The following is a 26,000-nucleotide window of genomic DNA, read 5'->3' as shown; positions in this document are numbered from 1 at the left end:
TTGTACCTATCAATGGTGTCGTCCAACAATCATGTTTTATCGCCTCTTTAAATTATTTAGGTTATTGATAGAAGAAATATTATAACAAAAAGAAGAAAGTAGTGTGATAGTACTACTTATTAAGAAGTGAACTTTAAGCTTAACTCAACCTTACAAAATCAGTTAATAAGATGAGGTTTGCATCCACTTATATACTATCAAGTACAAAATCATCTTTCCTAGTTGCATATAAATGACTCGCGTTTAAGGGGCATAAATAAATTTGACTAGAAATAAATTTTATTCCCTTTCCCAAACGTGAGACATTTATATCATCTAAACCCCTCCATGAATCGTATTTGGAATCTAAGATCATTTTCCACATACTTGAGTGTTCATCATCAAGTCTCCGTTTCCATTTTCCTAACAGGGTCATATTGAACAGTTTAAGGTCTTTGATTCCTAAACCCCGTCCTCTTTTGTTTGCAAAGTTGTTCCTATTTAACCCATCCAATCTTCCTATTGTCATGTCCCCATCCCATAAAAGTCTATGCATAACAAAATTGATAAGGGTGACCTTACGTGCAAAAGGATAGGTACTTACCTTTCCATGGAAGCTTATTCTTAACTTTAAAGATCACATCTTTCTAATAGTTCTTCTTTTAATGGTTTTCTCCTATTTGAATACCCAAGTATTTAAAGGGAACTACCATAGTATTGCAATTAATCATCGTTGAATACCTATGAAGCTCGCAACTTTGTGTTCCTAAACCTGTTATCCTGCTTTTATTAAAATTAACTCTTAGACTATATGCTAACTCGAAATATCTCAATGCGCTCTTGATCACCAAAATGTTTTTTACGTCCGCTTTGCAAAAGAACATAGTGTCATATACAAACTGACTAATATGTACTTGATTTAACCCCAGATTAATCCCCTCATATAAACATCTGTTCTCTACCTCCCTAATTACCTTTGTTGGCCCTTCAACAATTATGATAAACAAGAATGGTGCAAGCGAGTCTCCGTATCTTAACCCCTTAAAAAGTGAGAATTAGTTAGTTGAACTACATTTGACAAGAATAGAAACAAATGAAAACTCGAGACATTTGACATGAAAACCTATTTTTTTAAGCATATAAAAGAGGGACTCCGAGTTAATTGAGTCATATGCTTTCTCAAAATCAACTTTGATTATAATACATTTTTTTCTTCTTCTTCTAATCTCCTCAATGACCTCACCTTTAGAAAAACATATTATTTTTGTCAATAATCTTATGTATGACTCTCTGCAACCATTTTGATAAGATTTTAACAATAATTTTATAAATATTTCCCACCAGAGATATTGGTTTAGGGGATGATAGTAATACACAAGGCATTGAATCGTTTAGGCCGTATTCCACACTTATGGAAGCTAGATACATCCCTATGCAAATCCTGTTTAAAATATATCCCAAAATTCTTTGAAAAAATTGAAACTTTTATTGCCACAAGAGTCTCATACTGCCTCCTTAACTTTCTCATTAGAGAACGTTCTAACTAGTGACTCATTGTCATCCACACAATCTGTGCAAAGGCAACCTTATCCAATCTTAATTTGCAATCATCTGAATCTAAGAACCTATCCTTGTAATACCTCAAAATTTAACCGTACACGGCTCCACACACCACTCCGGTCTATAGAATCATTCATGACATTAAAAACTTGAAATAAGAAAAAGTAATATATTTGACATTCGCAAAACCTTGAGACCAAATAGTCGCAAAATTCAATGTTTCTAAAGCTAATCCTTAACAAGTTCTTGTCTGAAATGAAAAACATAACAAGGGTAACACTAATCTGCCATCAAATTCTAAATTACACCTATACCTTGTACAGAAATTCATCACCAATGTTTCAAATTTCAAACTAAAGACAAATAAAATCACATGTCTTTGTTGAGAATTCCGGACATAAATATTCATTTCAAATGCTCTTCAGGATTCCGGACGCTTAAAAACTTCAATTCATTGTTGGGGCCCTGCAGGTTTATCTGCGTGAAGAACAACAGCATTCTTATCAGATACACATATTTAGAAGTTTCTTAGGGTCCAAACGTAAATTTGACTTGTAATATGATAATCTTAATACAAGAAAAAGTTTCTATGATGAGTAATGGTGCTAGGATAACTAATCAGATATAGGTTTTTCAAAAACAATTACAGGATTTTTTTTTATAAATTAAAATTGAATAATATATAAATAAATTTGTAAAAACTCTTCTATAGCTTTTCAAAATATAAATTTCTTAACTTCTACATAAATATTAGTTTTAGTTCATGAAAAACTTATTTAATTTTTAATACTTTAGAAGAAAATTATCCAAACAAATTTAATATTACTCCATCAAGTTGAATGGTTTATAGAAAGTTAAAGTAATTACCCATCGTTGCATTGAACAATCTGAGAAGAGGGTCAATGGGAACGCCAGCCCTCTCAAATGCAGGATCATACATAGCATTCACAAATGGACTGAAATTTAAGACCATGAAAGTGTTTAATTTTTGTGTACTCAATAGTAAAAGTGAAGTAAAATTATGGATGGAAACTACTATGCTTTTAGAAATCTAGAGAAAGAAAAATGAAGATATCATAAGTAATAAGATGAAGAAAATGAAAAATGTTGATATTATGTATCGTCAAAAAGTGAAAAGCAAAAAATGGTAAATGCAGCTAAGAACCTTGCAGTTTCAGCAGCCGAGGAAGAAGGGTTTGGTGGGTTCTGATCTTCTTTCACTGCACCAGCAGCAGCACTTTGGTTTCCTTGGGATAAAGATGATCTCCCAACATTTTCTCTTGTGGACGAACCCCTCTGCAAAGTCAAAATTAACCAAGCAGAATGACCACAAAATCTCATTATGGTTCCATTACAACAAAAACATCTTCATGCATGACCAAGAAAAATGGTTACCTTTCGACGTTTATAAGGTGAAGATGCCTCGCCTGGTTCAAAATGTTTCCGGGGACGACCACGACGTGGGGGTTCTCGCTGTCCCTGCTGCTCATGTTCAATTTACCACATTTAGTTTAACTGTCCACGTTGAAATATATCCTACAAATTTCTAGACTCTTCTAAGATAGCTGTTAAGAATTCAATACAAATTTCTTCAAAGTCCCAAGTAAGATCAACAAGAAGAAGATTAATAAATTCATATCTTTAAAATTTTAGAATGAAGATGATATATTAGTCTTTATATAGGTACACGGCTAAATGGCTACACGCCTACCTCAACTGATAGTACAGTAGATAATGTATTACCAGCAATCTTCGAAACATTAAGAAAGTTTATGTAATAATGTACTATTACTTTTATATTAAAACACCTCCATATTATATATTATACCTACACTTCTGTTTTAACATTCATCATTGACATTTTGCTGAATATTTCTTCTTCTAATAGATCATATAACATAGTATACATGTACATGCCACATTAGCATCCAAGTATGTGCTGGCTATGGCGTATACCAGAAGATATTTTAACTAAACTAAAACAGTTATTCTATATTATCATCACTGTGTTAAAAAGGCAAAAAAGTATGAAGAAATTTTCACCCTTGGATATTGAAGATTCAAACTTGGAGTTTGCAGATTCAAACTTGGAGTTTGCAGATTCAAACTTGGATTTTGCAGATTCAAACTTGGACTTTGCTGTAGATTAGTATAAGGACCATAAGTAACCAATGATCTGTCACTTTGATTCAGCATATTTAGACTTGGTACTGAAGTTTGCGTCCTGTACGCGATTCAACAATATAATGAGAACTTGATCATATAAGGATTTTGCCAGTTCTTTTGTTACTTCAAATATATTAAAGCAAATCAATAGAAGTCTGAACATGTTCTATATTGAATTTCTACCCAATGCATAAATTGTTTGAAAAACGTATATACCTAAAAGATGAAGGCATAAGTCCATTGTCAGCACGCTGTGAAGTCATTGTGTTCACAGAAAAAGGGGGTACTTGCAGCAGTTGTGTCCCCTGTGCTCTTTCAGGCCTAGTAATGGTGAAAAATGTTAACATAATAATATGAAGCATATTTGAATAAAAAGATGCTAACAGGCATAATAATATTGTAGCATCGTATAAAGGAAAAATAATTTATGCTAGTGAAAAACATGATACCTAAAAAGGCTTGAAATATGAGACACTTGGTTGTTAAAAAGTAGTGCACTTGGTCCTTCGGTGGGTCTAGTACCCGAAAACGCCGTAGTGGCAGAGTTCAGTGCTGAAGGAGATGTGAAGCAGGATGACAGAGATGAAGGTCCATTCAATGAGCCGCTGTTATGCTGGATAAAACCAGTGTTCTGCAATAATGGATTGTACTGGTTTCCTTGATCTTGCATCCAAAGCGACCTTTCAAAATTAAAAAAATGAGATGAATTACAAAGCAAATGCTAACTCAAATAATGGTCAACATTTGAAAATTAGGTATCTATGCATATGATAAAAAAATGTCACCTGGTCATTCTTGGGAGATATAAATGTTTATTCGTTTAGGTTGCATAGAGCTCTTTTTTCTTTTCTTTTCTTTTCATGATAGTCTGTGGTCAATTAATCTATTCTAGAATTGGCCAATACTATAGAAAATCTTTAATATGAATATTGAATAAAATAAAAAAGTCAAATCAATCATTAAAAATAGTCAAAGTTAGACTTCAAAAAATTATGGCATCATAAGTAAGATTTGACTGTAGAATTTTTAAACTTTATTCAAACAGTTTTTATTTAGTCTTAAAATATTTTCCATTATTGGCTTGTAACATAAAAAACTAGTCTAAAAAAATGTCACTCGTAAGAAGAACCCAATTATTGAATCCAGGTTCAAACTGTGAATAGTCAAGCTAATTTTTAAACAGGGAATTATAATTTTGCAAATCAATACAATAAAAGTCATTTCAAATATATCATATAAATGATATGTAATGTTCTATGTAAACCATTTAAACTACAGATTGATAAACAACTGAAGCAAAATGAGAACAAACTTAACTATATACAAGTTTGTGAAGTATTCATTTTAAGAGAATAAAAATAAAACAATTAAATAGTTAAATAAACATGTATTGAATGAGTAAATGATAACTAAAGGTAGAATAAAAAATTTAAGCTAAAATGACTTTTAAAACCTTTTTCAAAAAAAATAGTGGAAAAATAAAACATGAATTGTTGAATTATATAAAATTATAAATTATACAAAATGACATAAATTCATTCTTATACAAATAAGACAAGTAATAGTTTAAGATTTCTCTACACATATTCAAATAACTACGAGTACAAGTAATTTACCTCTGGGAATTCCAGGTACTGTGAGGGTTAATAGCATGATTGTTGTGGGCAAACACTGGAGATATTTGGTTAGTCATGAAATGGCTATTTGGTGCCTCATTCCCTACTGCTAGAGTCTCCACCTGCTTATGAGTTATCATAGACAACAATAATGATATCAACTTGGTATATAAAAGTTGGTTCATGTAGAGCATCTACATTACAGTATTGAAACAAGTTTTTAAAGAGACTTAAACTCACAGAGTTTTGCTGAAAGTTTTGCTGAAAAAAGGGTGGATACTGTGATGACTGTTGCTGATTGTTTGTGGTTTGCTGGTTGTGCTGACCGAGATCATGTATCCTACAACACAACAATGTAGAAAAATGATTCACCATAAGTTGTTAAGAAGGAGAATATCTAATGAGTGCACAATCAGTATTAATATAGATGGATAGGAGGACCTACAGAGGAAAATTGTTGTTCTGAGTGAGAGGAAATTGATTGTAGTAATTCATTGGAGTCAAAGTTGGGCCTTGAACGGATGAACCTGCTCCTTCAGGGTTCAATCCCACCTAATCAAATCAAATGTTAACAATTGTACTGACATTACTCATTGCTTGCAACTATATATTAGTGTTTTTGTGGATAAACACATATTAATATCAGGCAAATCCATATCAATGGACTCAGAGTCTCACAAATTATGATGATACATGTGATAAATTGTTACATGAATTAATGATGAAGTTACCATGGATGGTACGTAATAGTTGGATTGGATTTCATCCGGTAATGGAGCTAATGCAGAGTTTGATGGTAGCTGGGGCAACTGATAACAATCATCCACTGAAAGCTGTGGAAGGTTTCCTGAGTTTGCATCCTCGGAAAAGTTGAAAGTATGATCAGTACTCTGTGCCTGATTTGGTGTTGCTACTACAGTTCCAGCAGAGCCCTGAACCTCAACAATAAAATAGAATCAACGTGGAAAGTGATTGAAGCGGGAGCTTTGGCTCGCAATGTTTTTTTAATTTTTAAAAAATTATATACATATTATAAGTGAGAAGGTATATTGTTATAGAAAAATATAACTTGATTCATTGTATTTGATTATTCATAATAATATCCAATAATTAATATTATTTTTTTCACTGTAATTTAATTTGATTTCTTTTTTTATTTTAAATTTTTCAATAAAAAAACATTTTTTACTATAAATTTTAGCATAATTATGAATAATTGTTTTTATAAATAATAGTATTTTATGTGGTGAAGCGGCATAAAAAATTTATTTTTATTTAATAACCTTAACCAATATTTAAAATGAAAGTATATGCAATGTCATCAATAATTTGATATATTACCTAGGTACATTCACCATCATTCGAATTTAGAATTTAATTATAACCAATAAGGAGAAGTAAATGATAATTATGTGCTAATTTGAGTATTATACTTGTACTCCGTCTACTTTTATTTTACCTTATTAAGAGAAAATTAACTCAGACAAATTTATTGACATTCACATCGTAAATCATAAAACTTAAATTGTATAACAATATAATAAATATTAATGCAAAAGAGTAAAAAATGCATATAATATTTTATTTTTAAAAAGTATGTAGTTGATTTTGTATTTAGGGGTGAATGAAATAACTCTCTTGTATGAAAAAGGAGGAATAAATATATGATAGAATTACATATGAATAGTAAAAATCACTAAAAAAAAAACATTTAAAAAAGTCACATAATGAAATATAATAATAAATATACATTATTCTCACATGTGTAAAAAAAATATTTTTATTCTATTTAATTAACATATTAGAAAATGGAATAAGAAAGAGGAAAGAGATAAGTTTTACAGTGGGTGCATTGAGTTGTTCGGGAGCATAGGTGAGATTGTTGAACAATGGAGGGCTGGTGCTGGTCAGAATATCCACCTGCGCCCAATCTAACTCCATATCTAGATCTTCCATGTCTAACTTCAAATTTATACAAAAAATAATTATTTTAAAAAGGAAAAAACAGACAAATAAATACATTAATAAAAACATTTACTCTTCCAATTTTGTTTCCCTAAATAAGGGAGTTGCACATTATAATGATCTCATCCCCCTTCAACTAATAAAGAATTTATTTATTACATATCATTCATGGATAACCATCCAATTTAATCCCATCTAAATATTTAGGAATATATTTTTGAAAAGAATAAAGTAAATGTCAGAGCAATTTCCTTAACAATCAACTTGAAGCCAACCAAGGTGATGTGTTTTTTATTTATCAACAATGAAAAAAAAAGTATAATCATACAAAGGTGCCTCCTTTACAAGATAAAGAAACAATCATACAAAAAATAAATAACTATCTTATATTTAAGAGCTTTTCTCTGCATATGTCATAAAAACATACATAAAAACTTGTTTCTTATCATAAGAAATAAGATTTGTATACAGATCTGGCTGGTATGCTTCTCTTTAATTAAATATGATATAGAAATTCATTATACATACATAATTGCTTGCTTGAAAACATTTTGAAGTCACAATAAGCAGCTTTTCACATTGACTTGAAAAATCTAAACTAAATTTTATACTGAATTTGATTTTAGGATATACCCATATATAAAAGCATCTAAAAGAAAATCAAGGTTCATTTGAAAATCAATTTTGCATGAGTATATCTAAGCACATAATTTACAACAAACTTACTTTTGAGGCCAAAAAAAATTAAAAACAAAAATCACTTTACTTCAAAATCAATTTTAGCCTAAAACTCCTCTTTTGATTTCAAGAGATAACCCAATACTTTTAACTCACCATCACTCTATACAAACACTACACTCAAAATCAGTTTCACAAAATTGAAAAGCACACACCACACAAATATACAAACAAAAAAGCAATTAGATCTTAATTCATATGATTTTTTTCATAAAACAAAATTATTTTTTTATTTCCTATAACTATCATGAAATTGGGGGTGTTGTGCCTCCTGTGTTAACAAAGGGGAGAAAAATACCTAAAATTTGTCCTTTGAAAAATAGATGTGCTGATTTTGACCCTGCAAACAAGAATATTAACAATTGAGTCTAGAAATACTTGTGAAGTACAATAATAAATAAAAAATTATGCATATGTGCTGATAACAATAGATAAATTGACTTTTGGTAAATGAAATCCCTTTTGTGCATATCATTTCTATAGTGAGAGGGAATTTAGTTTCTCATCCCTAAAAATCAACAAAATCAGAAGAAAAAGACATTCTTACTTTTGTCAACGGAAATTGGTGAAGAGAATGAAAATCTATTGATGTGTAGATTTTCTTCACTGAGAGAAAGTGGAAAAGAATTTAGATGTGAAGGAAGAAATTATACTAAAGCAAGAAATTATATATCTAAGCAACAAATTTAGAGATGTGAAGGTTTAGAAGTGGTGGGAAGGAAGAAAATATAGATCTAAGCAACAAATTTAGAGATCTTAAAAAAGAGATGAAAATTAATCTTATGCTTATAGGAGCTTAAGCAGCAAAGCTTTTGTGTTATGAAGTCTATAAAACTTCTTATTTATAATCAAATTGGACAAAGGGGCCACAAAGATAAAGGTTTAACCTTTGTTTTTTTGACATATTTTATAAAGAAAATTAGGAAAGACGTTTTGAAATAAAAGAAGATAAGTTTCACAAGATATATGACTTAAGTCATATAACTAGTAAAAATATACTTAAAATAAAATTATTATTATCTTAGGGGAAGCTTAAGATGTATCCTTAGCTATTTAATGATTCATGGTTGAATTTATTTTAATCTTATCAAACAAACTGACATGTCAATTAGGATGACAGAATTGTAAGGGTAAGAATTTGATTTTAACTCATGTTCTTTTTAAGGGTGTGACTTCAATTTTTTATCTTTTTTACATTACTTTTCAACTTGGTTGACAACCAAACCTCTCCTAAGGACATTTCATGATGTTTAGGGACAAGTTAAATAAATATAATCTCATTGTAGGTAGGCTTTTGAAAAGAAGTATTCGCATGGTAGACAACATATTAAGTTCTAGTTGAAACATGCATCATAATCCTCTTGGTAAGTCTTCACCAATCACAATGAAAATTGTGAAATAACTTTTTATCCCTTATTTTTGGTTAGTATCTCTTTAACTTCTTGTTTAAGAAGGAAAAAGTCGTGTGTTTTACATAATGGTCTTTAGGTTGGGACGTGAGATCTTACTTATTTTTTCTTTTGTATAAGAGTTGAGTCATCCCTAAGTGATCTATATTTATTTATTGTTTCTTGTTTAAAAAAACTCTCATTTGACATTATGATTTTCTAATTAATATGTGATTGACATTATGATTAACATTATGATTTTCTAGTTAATATTAGAGTTGCTGCCCTCATTTAAAACTTTCATTAAATGTTTCTTTGATTCTATCTTCCATTAAATCATGGAATAAACAAGTATTTGCAGTTATGAATTTTTTACATCAAATCAAACTCATTTGATTGGAAAATATTACAACAAATGGTAAATACAATTGTTATTACTATATTTTTTTATCAAAAAAAATAAATAAAATAAAATACTTTAAAGATTTTTAAACTCTTATATAAAAAAATTTATCTAAAAAACTTACATAGGTATCGTACCAGTATTATACTAAAGTGCAGGGTTCTGTATAAATACTACCAGAACTAGTAGATTTTCTCCTCACTTAGCAAAACTCCTGCCTAAACAGTGGTATTACTATAGTTGAAAAGCACATTATGATGTTTTCTTTATATAGGAAGAATTCAACAAGATCTAATACATTTGAGTTAGTAGATAGAGCTTTTTCGTTGATTTAAATGATACAATGGCTTATATTTCTTAACCAAGTGATTCAAAATACTATAATTATAAAAATATTGAAGGATAGTTAGATTTTATTGATAGATAGTTAGATTTTTTAAAATGTGTTGAAATAAAGTTAAAATAGTAAATCATTACATGACTGAGATACAATAATAGAGTTACTTTTGCATATTTATGAAAAAATTATAAGTATACATTTCAATTTTGATAATGTATTTAATAAAAATTTACTTACATCATTAATCTAAAAAAAATTATAAATTATTTGAAAAATAAAAGTACATTTAAGTAAAAAACTCTATTAACTTCTACTATCAAAAAATAACTTTAAATTCTATCAAACAAAGATTTTCATATGACTTAGTATTTTTTTTTGTGAGTTGAACTTTGTTGATTCTCTTATTTGAAGAAAGTAAGGAGAATGCTAGTGAAAGTCTTAATGTTTATTGTGGATTATAATCTTTCAATTAACTATTTCTTGCTACCATATCAAATATGTTACTATAGTCCTTTAGTTTTGTAACTTTCGTATTTTGGCTGAAAGGTGAGAAATGATGGGATTAACATTATAAGAAAATAGTTATATAACAATCAGATTTAGAAAACAAACATAATTACTATATTTAATTAAAGTAAATACTATTTATATAGACTATAAAATTATTTGTATCTATTATTAATAAAAATTTATAAAATAGTTTCTAAATATTTAAATTAAGTATTAAGAATTTTACTAATATTTTAGAAATTAGTTTCTCTTTCACTTTTTTTAAATTAGTCTATCGGACTTCTTCTAAATTAGTCTCTAAAAAATTAATAGAAACTAATTTAGAATATAAAATAGTAAGTAGTTAAAATCTTAGGAACTAATAATTAGATATCAATTTAAAAATTATTTTATAAATTTTTATTAATAATAAAAATTACTTTAGATACTAATAATTTGTTTAGTTTATAAAATGGTAAATATTTTATATTTAATTATTTTCTTGTAGTATAATATACATTGTTGAAGAGAAAAATAATAATTTTAAAATTTTATAAAATTTATTTTACTATTTTTTTATCTATTTATATTTATATCTCTCTTCATTTTCTTATTTTCCTTAAACCAAAAACTTTTACCCTTCACTTTATTTATAGTATATTTTAACTTTTTTTATTTTATGTTTATCCAACTTATCTCTCTCCTTAAAAAAATCATTATTTTTTGTGTCCATCCACTTTTCAAGAAATTTTTTAATAGCAATCATACTTTTAGGAGTCTCTAACATGAACACTATTCATCAGGCACAACCTAAGCTGTGTTCACTTAACTTGTTAATTTCCCAATTTTTTCTCACTATTCATCATACATTTTTTTGGAGAGCCTTATTTTCAAGTTGCATGTAATTTTTAGCCACAATTTTTTATTTTCTTTATAATTTATGCTTTGCCATTTTTTTTACAGCCAGTTGTCTCATTTTATTTTTCACAGAACACAATCCTTTTTTTGTTTTTTTCCAAAAAAACATTATATTTGTAATAAACTTAATTTATTTGGAAAAGAAAATTCCTTTTTGTTTATAGTAATTAAGCTTACATTTATTTTTCTTCTATATTTACTGATCTGCCATAATAAGATATTTATCACATCTTTCACACTTTTTGTTTTCTCTTAGTTCTCTCTTCATTACAGATATTTATCTCAAATCTGGAATGTTCCTTGTTTAGAGGTAAAAATTTATGTCCAAAAGAATGACCTCTTCCTTCATGAATTTATTTAGGGAAGAAGACAGTAAAAGAAAAGAAATTGTGAAAATTAACAGCTTGCCTGTAACTATAATATTGTCCTTTTATAACCTTAAAAAATACAAATTAAGAAGATTCAAAAGAGGATAGTGTATCACTGAAAAAGTCAGTAAAGGTTGTTTTTTTGCTATTATCATGTAGGATTAGTTTACTGTTTCTAAGAATCTCACAGATCAGATTGATGTTTTTAAAAATAATTAATAATAATAATAATAAAGAAGAGAAACGTATAACACAGAACAGATGCACATGCACTTGTGTGTGGGGGCAATTCACAAAGTTTTTAATTTTTTCAGTTTAACAATTTAATGAAAAAACGGTTAAATAAGTTTTTTCCCTACTATACTAATTTATTTTCATTCTTAGTCTAAATTTTAAATTTTTTGGGTTCTTCTAATAAAGAAATTATTGAAATATATCATTGTCGATTTTTGTTGGAGAGATTCTTTCTTCACTTTCATATCTTTCCCCTACATATTAATCCTAAAAAGTTGGTTTTAATCTTTTTTTAAAATTTAAAATAACTTTAAATGAAGTATAATCTCACTTGTTTTAAATAATCTCGGTTGCACTCACCCATCTCATATCTCCCTTCCATTTGTACCTCTATGTCAGCCACATACATACCTTCCAACCGTTAGTTCTATCATTGAACATGTGTGTGAAAGGGTTGATAAAAATATTCATTGTATTCGACGTTAAGATTTTTTTTTTTTTTTAGTTTTGTACTCCATTTTTGCACCTTGTTGATTTTGTGGTTTTAAAAAAAATAAGCAAACGAAAACACAATTACCACTAGTAAAAATACCACAAAACTTACTTCAATCACCAATCACCATCACTTGAAAATGAAAAAAATATATCACTAGTTCCACCATACCCAGAAAAATATTGTTGTTGTTGATAAATTGCAATTGTATAAGGGTTGGATCACCCTGAAGTGGTTCATATTTATTAATTCGTTTTGCTGATAAAAAAAATATTGTTGAAAATTAAAAAAAAAAAAGTATGGAAGTGCAGGGAGAATTTGCCTTTCTTTCAAGTGTGAAATAAGATGTTACTTAAAAAAATATACTAATAAGAACTTATTCTACTAACTTTCTTACTAGAAATAACGAGAAAGTTTAAAGTTTGAAATTAAGACAAAAATCAAATTTGCATATTTAACTAAACCCATAAAAAACTGCCTAGCAAAAAAAAGTTATTACATTATAAGACTTTATTTCAAAACAAACGTTAAAAGATAGAAAATTATATATATATATATATATATATATATATATATAATTAATACGTAACTTACTTTTAAACTTTTATTTTATCTCAAATAATAAGACTCAATTTCTCCTATAACATTATTTACACTTTTATTTTCCCATCCAACATCCTTTTGTTTTTATTTCCCTATCTAGCACCCTTTTGTTTTTATTTCCCTAATATCTACCACCATTTTAAAAGTAAAAAAAAAATATAATAATAAATTTTAAAAAATTGATAATTTTAATTTTGAATGCATTAAAAATATAAATATTTTTAATGTTTAAAATAGTTAGAAATATAATTAAGGAATAAAGAAATAAGTTTTTACAAAATAAAAAAACATTAAAAATGTTTAGTTTAAAAAAAATTAAGAATGAAGAAAATAAAAAAATTAAACCCTATAACAACATAAAAGTTGAATCTATAAACAAAAAATAACATTTATTATTATTATTATTGATTATATAATCATGTTAATTTCAAACAAAAAAATACAGGACATAATTATAAAAAATCCAAATTCAATTAACATTAATTAGTAGTGGACACAGATAATATTAAAGTGTCTATCCTAAATGCAAAATCCTAAAAAAAACACTAATGCAAATGCTACACTTAATGCTTAAGAATAAGAAGAAAAAAATAAAAAATAAATAAATAAATATAGAAAAAGAAAACAACAACAATAAAAATAAAAATAAAAACAAAAAACAGAAAAAAAAATAATAACTAAAAACATAAAAGATATAAAATAAAGACAACAAAATAAGATAAAGATAAAAGATATAAAAAAAAATCAAAACAAGATAAAGATAAGACATATAAGGTGATACTAAATAAGTATATGTTAAACCTAAAAAGGAAAATAAATGAGAGATGACCATTCATTTAATATTTTCTTCAATAGTACATTAAATAGTTTGTGCGAAATGAAACATAATTAATGACGAAAAGTGGACGATTCATTGATGTTGGGACATGTTCTTTTTGTGTGTCCTGGTGTTTGACAATATGAACATTTTTTTGTTCGATCAATGTTGTTTTCTTATATCCATATTAGTCCTTATTCAACTTTACTTAGGCCTCCTTTTGAGGGTTTTTTTTTATCTTTATCTTATTTTCTTTTGTCTTTATTTTATATTTTTTGTTTTTAATTATTATTATTTTTGCAGTCATTCTTTATTTATTTCTATTTCTGTTTTTATTTTTATTGTTGTTGTTTTTATTTTCTATATTATTTATTTTTAAATTTTTTTTCTTCTCATTTTTAAGCATTAATGGTAGAATTTGCATTAGTTTTTTTTTTTTTTTAGAATTTTGCATTTAGAGTTTCAATATTATCTGTGTGTCCACTACTAATTAATACTAATTGACTTTGGAGTTTTTATAATTATATCCTGTATTTTTTACTTAAAATTAACATGATTACATCATCAATAATAATAAAAATAAATATTAATTTATGTTTATAGATTCAACTTTTATGTTATTGTAGGGTTTAATTTTTTTATTTTCTTCATTCTTAAAAAAAAATAAACTAAATATTTTTAATTTATTAATTTTTTTTATTTTGTAAAAAATCATTTCTTTATTCATTAATAACTATTTTAAACATTAAAAATATGTTTTTAATGCATTCAAAATTAAAATTATTAATTTTTTAAATTTATTATTATTATTATTTTACTTTTGAAATGGTACTAGATAGGAAAATAAAAATAAAAGTATGCTAGATAGGAAAATAAAAACAAAAGAATATTGGATGATAAAATAAAAATGTAAATAATGTTATAGGACAAATTGAGTCGATTAAAAATAAATAAATATAATTAGAATATTAATTTATTTTGAAGTTAAGTAAGTTGTTTTTATTGTTGTTGATGTCAACGTTATTTTTTTTTATACTGATATTTTGTTATCATTAATACCTCTTTCTCTTTGAAATTTGAAATTTAAATAATTAGTTTGGTTTGTAAAAGATAAGATGTGACTTAAGAAGAATGTGTCTGATATATAATTGTTTATTTTTAATATAAGTATGTATTTTTAAAACGTTATTTCTAATTTTATGTTTAAAACATGCATTTCAATAAATGTTCATAACTATCTATAAATATTTATAAAATCAACTCATAATATCATTTAATAGTTGCTCAATTATCAATCAAACATGTATGAGATAAATATTCATCAAATTGTTATTTTTTATGAGCTCTAGATAGATAGGTTTCAAAGCATGAATATTGTTAACGTATAACTGTTTTTTTAGGTTATTATTTATTATTTTAGATAAAGTTATAAAATTTATTAAAGAAACAATATTCTAAAGTTATATAAATATTTTTAATATCAATAAGTATTTTTTTTTTAAAAAAGACAAGTTACATTAATTTTTGTGGTAAATGACATAAATGGGACTACCTAGTCATTTATACAAAATTATTTCATTTATCTAGTTCTTTTTCATTGAAAGTCAAATCTTATTAATTCTTCTTTTCTTTATTCACATCTTAAAATTTAATTTATAGGATTATTATACTTTTAAATGAACATGACATATTTATATATATAAACATTAATTTATATAGATATATTTACTATATATATATATATATATATACACATTAGTTTATATAGATATGTTTAGTACAGTACATTTGAATCTATACTTTCATTTGAATGTACTATAATATGTTTACTTCAAAAATATAAATTTAAGTAATTTGAAATTTTAATTATTACAAATAATATTTAGAGACTTCATATATAATTATATAACAAATTATCAAAATGGGTTAGGGACACCCCACTTATTAAAATAACATACGAAAATTAAGTATAATAGTATAACAGTATATGTCTCAACTCTGACTATTTGAAGAATATTTTTTTTTATTACTTGTAAGATCAATAGAAAAATATTTAAATAATCTAATTTAACATATCACATTTTGAAAATATTAATTATAAATTTAAAGATGTTACAGTTTTAATATATTTTAGTATATATATAATTGTTTGTTTTTAATATAAGTATGCGTTTTAAGAAAAGTTATTTTTAAAACATACATTTCAATAAATGTTCATAACTATCTATAAATATTTATAAAATTAATTCATAATATCATTTAATCACTACAAGAAAAAATGGTTTTAACGAGGGTTTATTTTTACATTATCTAGGGTTAAAACCTCCATTAAGTCATTTATCCAAGGTTGTAGTTTTCCCCACTAAACCATCTTTGGGGAATGTGTTCTTCAGGATTTTTTTAAACCTCAGAAAAAGCCTTTCAAAATACCATGGGTTTCAAAACCTCCGTAAAATACCATGGGTTTCAAAACCTCCGTAAAATACCATGGGTTTTAAAACCTCCGTAAAATACCATAGATTTCAAAACCCCGTAAAATACCATGGGTTTCAAAACGTCCATAAAATGTTTTAGAACCTCCTTAAAAAATACCATAGGTTTCAAAATTATGAAATTTGTTTTTTTTTTATTTATTTACCTGGACAAAGAATCTTTAACAATTTAAACTAGCTTTGGTGAAAATAAAAAAAGAAAAAAAAAAGAGGTTACACATATGGTAGGACTACCCAAGTTAGCTAGCTGGCTCAGCACAATAGATCTTAGCCTTTTATGCACATCCAAAGTAAATAAATCTCAACTTTGTATCAATTTAATGACTTATAACCATGACATATCATGTACATAACCAACACATCTGACAGTACCTATGGAAAATGTGGTCATAAATCTATAACCATTTGAAATTGATGAAATTTCTTGACCGGTTAAGATTTGGACTCAAACTTAATCAAAATCAAGGTGCACGGCATGAAGAATCTTAACCATATAGAACTCATTCAACTTCATCTTAATCTCTTCTGAAGAATCAACATCTAAAACCATTTTCAATTCCTTACTAGTTGATTGGACTTCAATAATAAAACAAGTCATGTCATGATTTGTTTGTTTAAGAGATGTCAATTTATGAAAAGAGTCATAAAGTCATTGAATATTATTTACAAAATACTCTTAGCCTTCTTCTGAAACGAGTGACACAAGCTCTAAGAGTGCCTAATACATTGTGTTCCACATAATGGCACAACAAGGCACAAAGCTAAGAATCAATCTTTTTCCATCGTTCAACTCTTTCTAATGGTATTTTACTACCATCTTACAAGTGCTCATGAAAACCATGACCAAGAAACCACAATTCAATTGATGGAGACCGAGGCAAATCTCTTTTTACATTAAATAAAGTAATTTTAGGTGACAAAGAAAATGAGTGGACAAATCCAAATGCCATTACAGATCAGAAACAAATAGCACATGTGTAAAAAATGCTATTTCAAGATGTTCAAATGGAGGCTTGAACAACAATCAATTGGAAAGGAGGAAAAGGAAGTTAGAACATAGACGAAAGAGAGGCTGGCAAGAGTAGTGAAGGCAATGGCCTTTCGGATACCTAAAGGTGGCATGTGAACTACACATGACTAGGTTAGCCATGCAAATCTGCTATGAGTGATGGAGCATGTGGAGGAATTTGCCTCCCAGATTAGTTGGGTTCTCCATTGCCTGGAGACACGCTCCAAATCTAATGTTTGGAGAAAAAAAATTGTGGCTTAAAGACAACATTAATAAAGTAGTTTTTCATCACACCACACAAACATTAATTAGTTTTTCATCCATTCTTAATCATTTTCATACACTACTCAAAAGAAAGATCCAACAACCTTGTCAAAACTAGCCAACACAAAAACAAGGAAAACACCTAAACATAACACTACCAAGCTTTCAAATCCAACAAAAAAAAACTAAAAAAGACTATAAATCAACATCAAACACATCAACGGATCAAGACACCAATTAAAAAAAAAACAAGTTAAAGCAAAATAAGAAGTAATCCAGCAAAATTTTCATTTTTTCCACAAAATTTAAACTCATTAATACCAATTTAAACTCATTAATGAACAAGATAAAACCAGTATATGAATGCAGGATCGGTTTTGATCACGTTCTAATCCCACATGAATTCTTTATTTGTTGAATGAGTGTGTTTGGTGCATTATTATTATGGTTTTGGTTTTGCCTTCCTAATTTTTTGGCACACTTCCTTGATCAGACACCTACAATATAAACATATATCACAATTAAAAATGTAAATCTGAAAAATAAAACAAGTTATTTAAATTTTTTAAACATTACCGATGAACGATTGAACATAGTCAACTCAGGAGGCAATTGACCTTGATAACTTTGAAAGAAAAAATTCATCATTATCTCAAATCTTTTTTCATGTTCTTCATATCTTTTCTCACGTTCTTCATATCTTTTATTTTGTTCATCCAATTGTGACTTTAATGCAATAACCTATATTAAAACACAATTTATCATGAAAAAGAGTGAGAAAACCATACACATTAAAAATTTGCTACATAAGAAAATGCATGTTCAAAAACCTGATTCTCCAATTCTCTATAAGTAGTTGAAGATATCCCAGTGCGAGAATTTCTAGTATATCCAAACACATGAGAAGGGCAAGGTCCCAATCCCATCCCTCGAACACGACCACAATGTTCTTCACTTCCAAAGGCATGAGCTAGTGAATCATCAATTGATATATCATGTGAGAGGGAAGATGTATTTGACTCATATGCTTGAATCTTTTCCTACAAATAATGAAAAAAGTTATAAATGAAGCTCACATCCAATTTGGTTGAGTTTTCATCTTTACAAAAATGATGCTTACCCCAATCTCTCTTGCCCCATCATTCACAAATTCTCCGTTAGCATGTTTATGTGTTGCTACCCATACTTCTCCCCTACTAACTTTGCGACCAAGCTCTTTCTCCTATAAAATGTAATAAAAGTATATGAATCATGATATATGATATAATAAAAATTATAGGAGAATCAAGTTACCATCTCATCTTTCTTCCGTGCAATGCTCTTGGATCCACCAGTATGAGGAACTGTTTGCTTCTTTCTATTATCCTTGTTCTTTTTGGCAATTTCATAAGCATACATGTAGTAAAAGAACTAAATATAAATAAATCAACACTTTAAAGAATAAAGTAGTTTTTATTACCTTTGTCCTTGAATTTAAACGGTAGTCAACAAAAGAAGTCCAATGGTCTTTATTCATTACTTCTGGACACATTACAATAATTTCATCTCTATTGTGTGTTCCATCATTTCTTTGTTGCCATAGTTGTTGCCTATACTCAGTCCACTTTGTGTTAAGTGATTTGAAGATATATCTTACATGAGCATCAGATTCAACTTCAAACTTAGCCTTCAAAATTATTACACAAGTAAATTTAAGATAATTTCAATATAATATCAATTAAAACACAGAAAAATCCAAATATAATTACTTGAATGGTTTTCTTAAGTATATCTTCTTTGTAATCTTTGGGAATCTTCCTCCAACTTTTATAGCTAATAGGAAATGCATTAACATTTCTTGCAACATGACCTAAAAACCTATTCAACAATGCTCCATTGTCATCAACTGGTTGGTTCTCGTTATTCCAGTTAACAAGAATCCTCTCACCAACAGATAAAAACCAGACATCATTTGCTGTTAATTGTTTCCTAACCTTTTTGTCTTCACTATCTGTCAAAATTATTGTTAGTTTAAGAGGACGAACATAAAAAAATAAATACAATATGGTAAGGAAGAGAAGTATCGTGGAAGATGGAAGAGGAGAATGAGGTTTTTAGTCAAAAGTTGAAAAAAGTGTGAGTATTTTTCCTGAGGTTTGAAAATACATTTTTGGAAAAGTTAAAAAAAAGATAATTTTTCTTCTTTTATTAAAAATATTTATATAAAATAAATAAAAAATAATTAATTTTAATTAAATAAATATTTAAAATTAAGAATATTTTAAAAAAAATTTATATGTTTAAACTTACACTTTCAAAAACTTTAAAAATTTAGTTATCAAATATATTAAAATTATTTTTAAAAAAAAAATTAATTATATTTATTTATTGAAATTTGAGAAAATTTAAAATATTTTATTGATGTTTTACCATAAACATTTCAAACTTAATGAAAATTAAAAAAATTCTATTATTTTGATGATATTTTAGAATAAATTAACGAAACTTAACAAAGGTTAAAAAACATCAACTATTTTGCAGAGGTTTTAAAGTAAACCTTTGAAAATTAACTAAGGTTAAAAAACCTCCGTTATTTTGCGGAGGTTTTGAAATAAACCTATGGAAATTAATGAAGGTTAAAAAAACCTCAGTTATTTTGCGGAGATTTTAAAATAAACCTTTGGAAATTAATGAAGGTTAAAAAAACCTCCGTCATTTTGCCAAGGTTTTATAATAAACCTTTGGAATTTAAATAAGGTTAAAAAACCTCTGTTGTTTTGTTGAGGTTTTAGAAAAATACCTCCATTAATTAAATCAATTTCTAAGGTTATGTTAACCTCCGCTAAATAACCTCCACTAAAACCTTTTTTTCTTGTAGTGAATACTTGCTCAAAAATATTCATAAGAATAATACACGATTACTTCATATTTTTTTATATGAAATACTCATTATTCCCAACTTCAAACATCCAACTGCAATATTAATACATTTTTATTTTTCTATTAATCTTATTATTCTTTCAATTTTTAATTATTTTAGTATACATATTTGTTAATCCAAGATAAATAATGAATATTAAAATTAAGAAATACACTTACGTAGAGAAAATGTTTACATTAATTTATCTTTAAATTGTAGACATTTTTTTATCAATATTATATTTAATTATAAATTTCATTTTTTTTTCTTTTATATTTTTTAGTTATTTTAATATTTATGTGTATTAAAAAAACACATTGAAAAAAAAAATCCATTTAAAAAAAACACAAAAAATAAAATTAACGGGAGTTTGGATAATTCCTGGAAGTGATGAGGGTTTCGAAAACCCCTGAAAGTGACAGGATTTCGAAAATTCTTGAAAGTGACACGGGTTTACATAACAGTCAGAAAATAATTGTCATTATAATGATTAGTAAAAATCATCAGTAATTTGTTAATGACACTGGATCTTTTAAGGGGAAAACAAACATTACACCAAATTTAGTTTTCACTCTTCTTTGTTCTTGTTTAATTTTAGCCTTACTACTTCACTTCCAACTTTTATGGAATTTCTTGTGTTTTGTTTATATTTTGACTCATTCATTTGTATGGTTAGTGGTAGTTGTTCATCACTTCACTTATATTATAGGAACTTTGATGAATAAAAATATAGATTCACTAACAAAATTTCATATTTCTTTTAGAATTTAAATTTGGAGAAAGTGTTTATATCACATGTAACAGTTGTAATGGTTCCTACAAATATGTAAAAGGTACCCTTTACTTTAATTAACAAATGCTCACATTAACAATTCATTTAGTTGACTAGAAACATCATAAAAAATATGAGAAGGAACATGATGCAAAAGCTTTAAATTTGTTTGTTTCCTTGTAAATGGTAACTCAATGATAAAATCAATTTTCGTGTTCAATCTTAAGTAGTTTTTCTTTTCTCTATAGCTCGAAGGGCAGCATAAAAATCTAGAAGTATTTCCAGTAAATAATATGCTAGAACTAGTTAACAATTTTGTATAAACTTCAACATATTACACTACAAAAAAAACTTTTATTATATTGGGCCAAAGGCGGACACTAATCACAAAAAGCCCACGCAAAGATGCAATTAACGTGGGCTTTGCCTTCACACAACTTTGAAGCTAATATCCCCGTCGCAAAAAAAAAAATGTCGGGTGTGTGGCGTCGCAATAAGTTGGCTTGCGTGGGTTTTGCCTACAAGTTGCCAACACAAAAAATTACAAATGTTAACTTAAGCGGGGGCTTAGCCTTGGGAAGAAAGTGAGGGCTTAAGCTTAGCTAGGGGGACAATAAAATTAGCGTGGGCTTAGCCTTGGATAAGGGGACAATAAAATTAAAAATAAAGTTTGGGCTTAGCCTTGGATAGTGGCACAATAAAATTAGAATAAAGCGAGGGTTTGACCTTGGTAAAGTGACAATGAAATTAGAATGGACATAACCTTGGATATGTGGACACATAATTTTTTTTTTGTATGTACTATTTTTGGCAGCTATTGAACTCCACTTTTAAATAAAAGTTTAGATTTTAAATATTAAATATTAATTTTTTTTAATTTTTTTTTTGCAATAGCATTAAAAAGAAAACAAACATCAATAAATTGATAAATTAAAAACTAAAAAACAGCAGCTATTGAACTTCACTTTTAAATAAAAGTTTAGATTTTAAATATTAAATATTAATATTTTTTAATTTGTTTTTTTTTTTATAAGTTAAAAACTAAAAAACAAAAGAAGATGTTTGTATTATTTGGTGTATGAGATGTTATAAAGGATAATAAGAATTAAGTTTAATTAGTTATAGCATACATTTCACTGTTATCTAAATTCATAATGACTAAAGAAGATTAAAAATACAATGCATAAAATCTAAAATTGATGATCTTTCATATAAGAATTAAAATGTAAAATTTGTTAAACTACAAGGACTACCAAGAAATTTAACCAAATAATGATTTATGTATAATTTTCGTTGTCTTTTTACTGGTAGAAATTTGCAGAAATTAAGGGTTTCAAAATAAGCCCCTTTTAGTATTTTCTTCCAAACAAGCTAATATACATGTACAGTGATATCTTGGTGGCTGCAAAAGAACAATGAACTGAAATTCATAATTAAAGATCTTGAACTAGGAGTAGTTGCCTTGCCACCATCTCTTTCAAGAATATATATTTAAGTAAAAGTCAACTTATTGATATTTGATGCTAGTAAGCAGCTACCACTTCCTACAGCCAAAAGGCTCAACACAGACCATAGTAGTTTCTAAGATGTTGAGAATGATGTTGGGGCTTCATCCAAATACAACTGAAATTATAACATCATAAAGCTCAACCATCAATTGTGAACATTATTGTAAAAAAAAGAGAGATAAATGAAGGAAAAGAGAAGAATTATTAAAAATAGTGCTATAGACTATAGTGCTTAAAAGTAGTTTCTATTAAGAGGGCCTTAAGTAAACATAGCCAGTTGTTATAAGGTGGCCTTAATGCATACATAAAGTACAGAACACACTACAAACATTCCGCTAAATACATTCATTGATGATAAAAAATAAAAGAGTTTCTCAAGAGATTCACACCTAAATGACAAGAACCCAATGTGGTGAATGGTGGAAATCAGATACTGAGGCTGTAATAAATGAAGCTTTGAAATCTGGTTTGGCACCTAATGTCTCTGATGCTCACACAATCAATGGTCATCCAGGACCTGTCCAAGGCTGTGCTTCACAAGGTAAAGTCAGATTACTAAACTCTAGCCTTTTGGTGTGATTAAACCAAGCCAATGTGACTCAAAAATTGAAATTAACAAGTTCTACTCAATACCTAAAGCCAAAGGAAAAAAATGGCAAACTCAAAAGTCACATCTTATTTCTCTTTATTTTTGGTCTTCAAATATTTGTAAGAAGAATGTTTGAAAACAAAAAAGCTTTCTTTGGTGTGCAGAAGGATTTAAGTTCGATGTCAAACCAGGAAACACCTACTTGCTAAGAATCATCAATGTTGCACTCAATGAAGAGCTTTTCTTTAAAATTGCTGGTCATGAACTAACTGTTGTTGAAGTTGATGCAGTCTACACAAAACCATTCAAAACTGATACCATTGTCATAACACCCGGCCAGACCACAAACGTGCTTCTAACAACCAAACATGCAGCTGGAAAATACTTGGTTGCAACCTCTCCTTTCATGGATGCTCCTATTGCAGTAGACAACAAGACTGCCACTGCCACATTACACTATTCAGGCACCCTTAGTTCCAGCCTCACCACCCTCACTTCCATGCCTCCCAAAAATTCCACCATTCTTGCTACCAGTTTCACTGACTCTCTCAGAAGCTTAAACTCTAAAAAGTATCCAGCCAGAGTCCCTTTGAAGATTGACAGAAACTTGCTCTTCACTGTTAGTCTTGGTATCAACCCTTGTGCTACTTGTGTGAATAATAGCAGGGTGGTAGCAGATATCAACAATGTTACCTTTGTGATGCCTAAAATTTCTCTTCTCCAAGCACATTTCTTCAAAATTAAGGGAGTTTTCACAGATGATTTTCCTGGAAATCCTCCTGTATTTTATAACTTCATAGGAACACAACCATCCAATTTAAATATCGTGACTGGAACAAAGCTATATAGACTTACTTACAATTCTACAGTTCAATTAGTCTTGCAAGATACTTAAATGTCCCAACGCTTCTTCTTCCACTACCTTTCAAAACCATTCCACTACCTAAGCATCCACCTAGGTATTAGTGATCCAGAAGACGCTGTTATAGCTACAAGAAGAAAACTTAACTCTAGTTATACTCATTCAAACCTTTCATGGTTATCTAAGGCTATCCAACTTCAAATCACTGCTACTAAAAATCGATAGAATAGTTGTACTTTGAATCACGATGGAGAAAATGAGCAGTGGAAGAAATAAGCAGGGGAGGGCAAGCTTTCACACTTAGTCGGACAGAGCTATTAGGAATATCATCTCTGAATTAGCAAGAGCTGGTGTGACCATGATTCCAGACACACTTAGTCGCACAGATACATGTGGTGTACACTTAGTCGCACAGATACATGAGACTTTGATTGCTACGGTGTTGATATGGTGGTTTTGGAATGCACTCAACTGGATGTGACTGAGACATAAGAGGATAGAGAGGCGTCTCAAGGAACAGGGTATCCAAGGCAATTCCTACTGTCCCTTGGTTGGAGACATTAGAGATATGATTAAAATGATTAAGGAAGCCAAATCTAAACCCATGGCTCCTCACTCTAATGAAAAAAATCAAGATAGAAACGAAGCGAGGAAACTCACAGTAGAACGAGGCACAACTCTGTTGCGGCAGCAAAAACGAGGGTTCGCCAACGCCGAAAGCGTGGCCGCGAGGCTTGTTCCTCCGCAATCCCAATCCGCCACAAAGAGCCTTGAGCCTCCTTCTTTCACTGATAGCAAAACACGAATTAGCTACTGTAGAGGTCGAGATGGATTGAAAACGAAAGGAAATGTGAAACTAACGGTGTTAGGGCACAATCAAGAACACGGTAGGGCACAATGCTTGAATGCTCTCCGTCGCAATGCTTGAATGCTCTCAATCGTCGCAATGCTTGAATGCTCTCCGTCGTCGCAATGCTTGAGAATGCTCTCCGTCGTCACACGATGTTGCTGATGTGAGAATGTTGTTGATGCCTCATGAGGAAAAGTGGAGTGAAGTGAGTAGGAGAGAACTCTTCAGAATTGAAAAATGAAAGAAAAATTAAAATTAATTATTTGTGTGTAATTTGCGAGGGGCTTAACTTTCATATTATTTAAATTTAATTTTAAAATTTTTAGCGTGGGCTTAACCTTCAAATATTTAAATTTTAATTATTTTTATAATTTTAGTAGCTGCCATTTCAGCAACGCAACCATTATTTTTTTTATTTTTTTTTATTTTTTTATAAGTTTACGTGGGAATAACTCACGCTTTCCTCACACCTTATTTAATTTATTTTAATAATAAAGGTTTAGTGAAGGTTTAATGGACACTATTTAGTGTCCACTTATGGCCTTCAATATTTGTTTGCAGCTAAATTAAGATTTTCTTGTAGTGTTAATTTTTAGTAAACTTTATAATTATTTATGTGCTAAATTGTTAAGATTTTATTTTTTAAAATATTTGCTTGAAAATTGTGATTATTATGCA

General features: G+C 28.3%; 2 protein-coding genes and 1 pseudogene across 2 annotated transcripts; 1 reads left to right on the top strand and 2 right to left on the bottom strand.

Annotated features, from left to right (window-relative positions):
* Nucleotides 1–1,688: 1,688 nt before the first annotated feature.
* Nucleotides 1,689–4,387, bottom strand: LOC137821771 (uncharacterized). Its single transcript, XM_068626522.2, has 7 exons — nt 4,155–4,387; nt 3,922–4,026; nt 3,583–3,763; nt 2,935–3,021; nt 2,705–2,835; nt 2,407–2,495; nt 1,689–2,016 (listed from the first exon to the last, which is right to left on the bottom strand). The coding sequence occupies exons 1-7, from the start codon at nt 4,373–4,375 to the stop codon at nt 1,991–1,993; spliced, it is 840 nt and encodes a 279-aa protein (XP_068482623.1). The 5' UTR covers nt 4,376–4,387; the 3' UTR covers nt 1,689–1,990.
* A 13,826-nt stretch (nt 4,388–18,213) lies between these two features.
* On the bottom strand, nt 18,214–20,771 carry LOC137822169 (uncharacterized). The gene is made up of 8 exons (XM_068627071.2): nt 20,768–20,771; nt 19,591–19,832; nt 19,302–19,508; nt 19,136–19,252; nt 18,963–19,064; nt 18,673–18,882; nt 18,419–18,583; nt 18,214–18,339 (listed from the first exon to the last, which is right to left on the bottom strand). Exons 1-8 carry the CDS (start codon nt 20,769–20,771, stop codon nt 18,307–18,309), a joined length of 1,080 nt encoding a protein of 359 aa, XP_068483172.2. The 3' UTR covers nt 18,214–18,306.
* A 2,643-nt stretch (nt 20,772–23,414) lies between these two features.
* Nucleotides 23,415–24,505, top strand: LOC150025139 (laccase-4 pseudogene; annotated as a pseudogene).
* The last annotated feature ends 1,495 nt before the right edge of the window (nt 24,506–26,000 follow it).

Source organism: Phaseolus vulgaris, chromosome 9 (assembly GCF_051622355.1).
Source record: "Phaseolus vulgaris cultivar YP4 chromosome 9, ASM5162235v1, whole genome shotgun sequence".
Taxonomy (NCBI): domain Eukaryota; kingdom Viridiplantae; phylum Streptophyta; class Magnoliopsida; order Fabales; family Fabaceae; genus Phaseolus; species Phaseolus vulgaris.
This window is presented reverse-complemented; position numbering and strand designations above follow the sequence as displayed.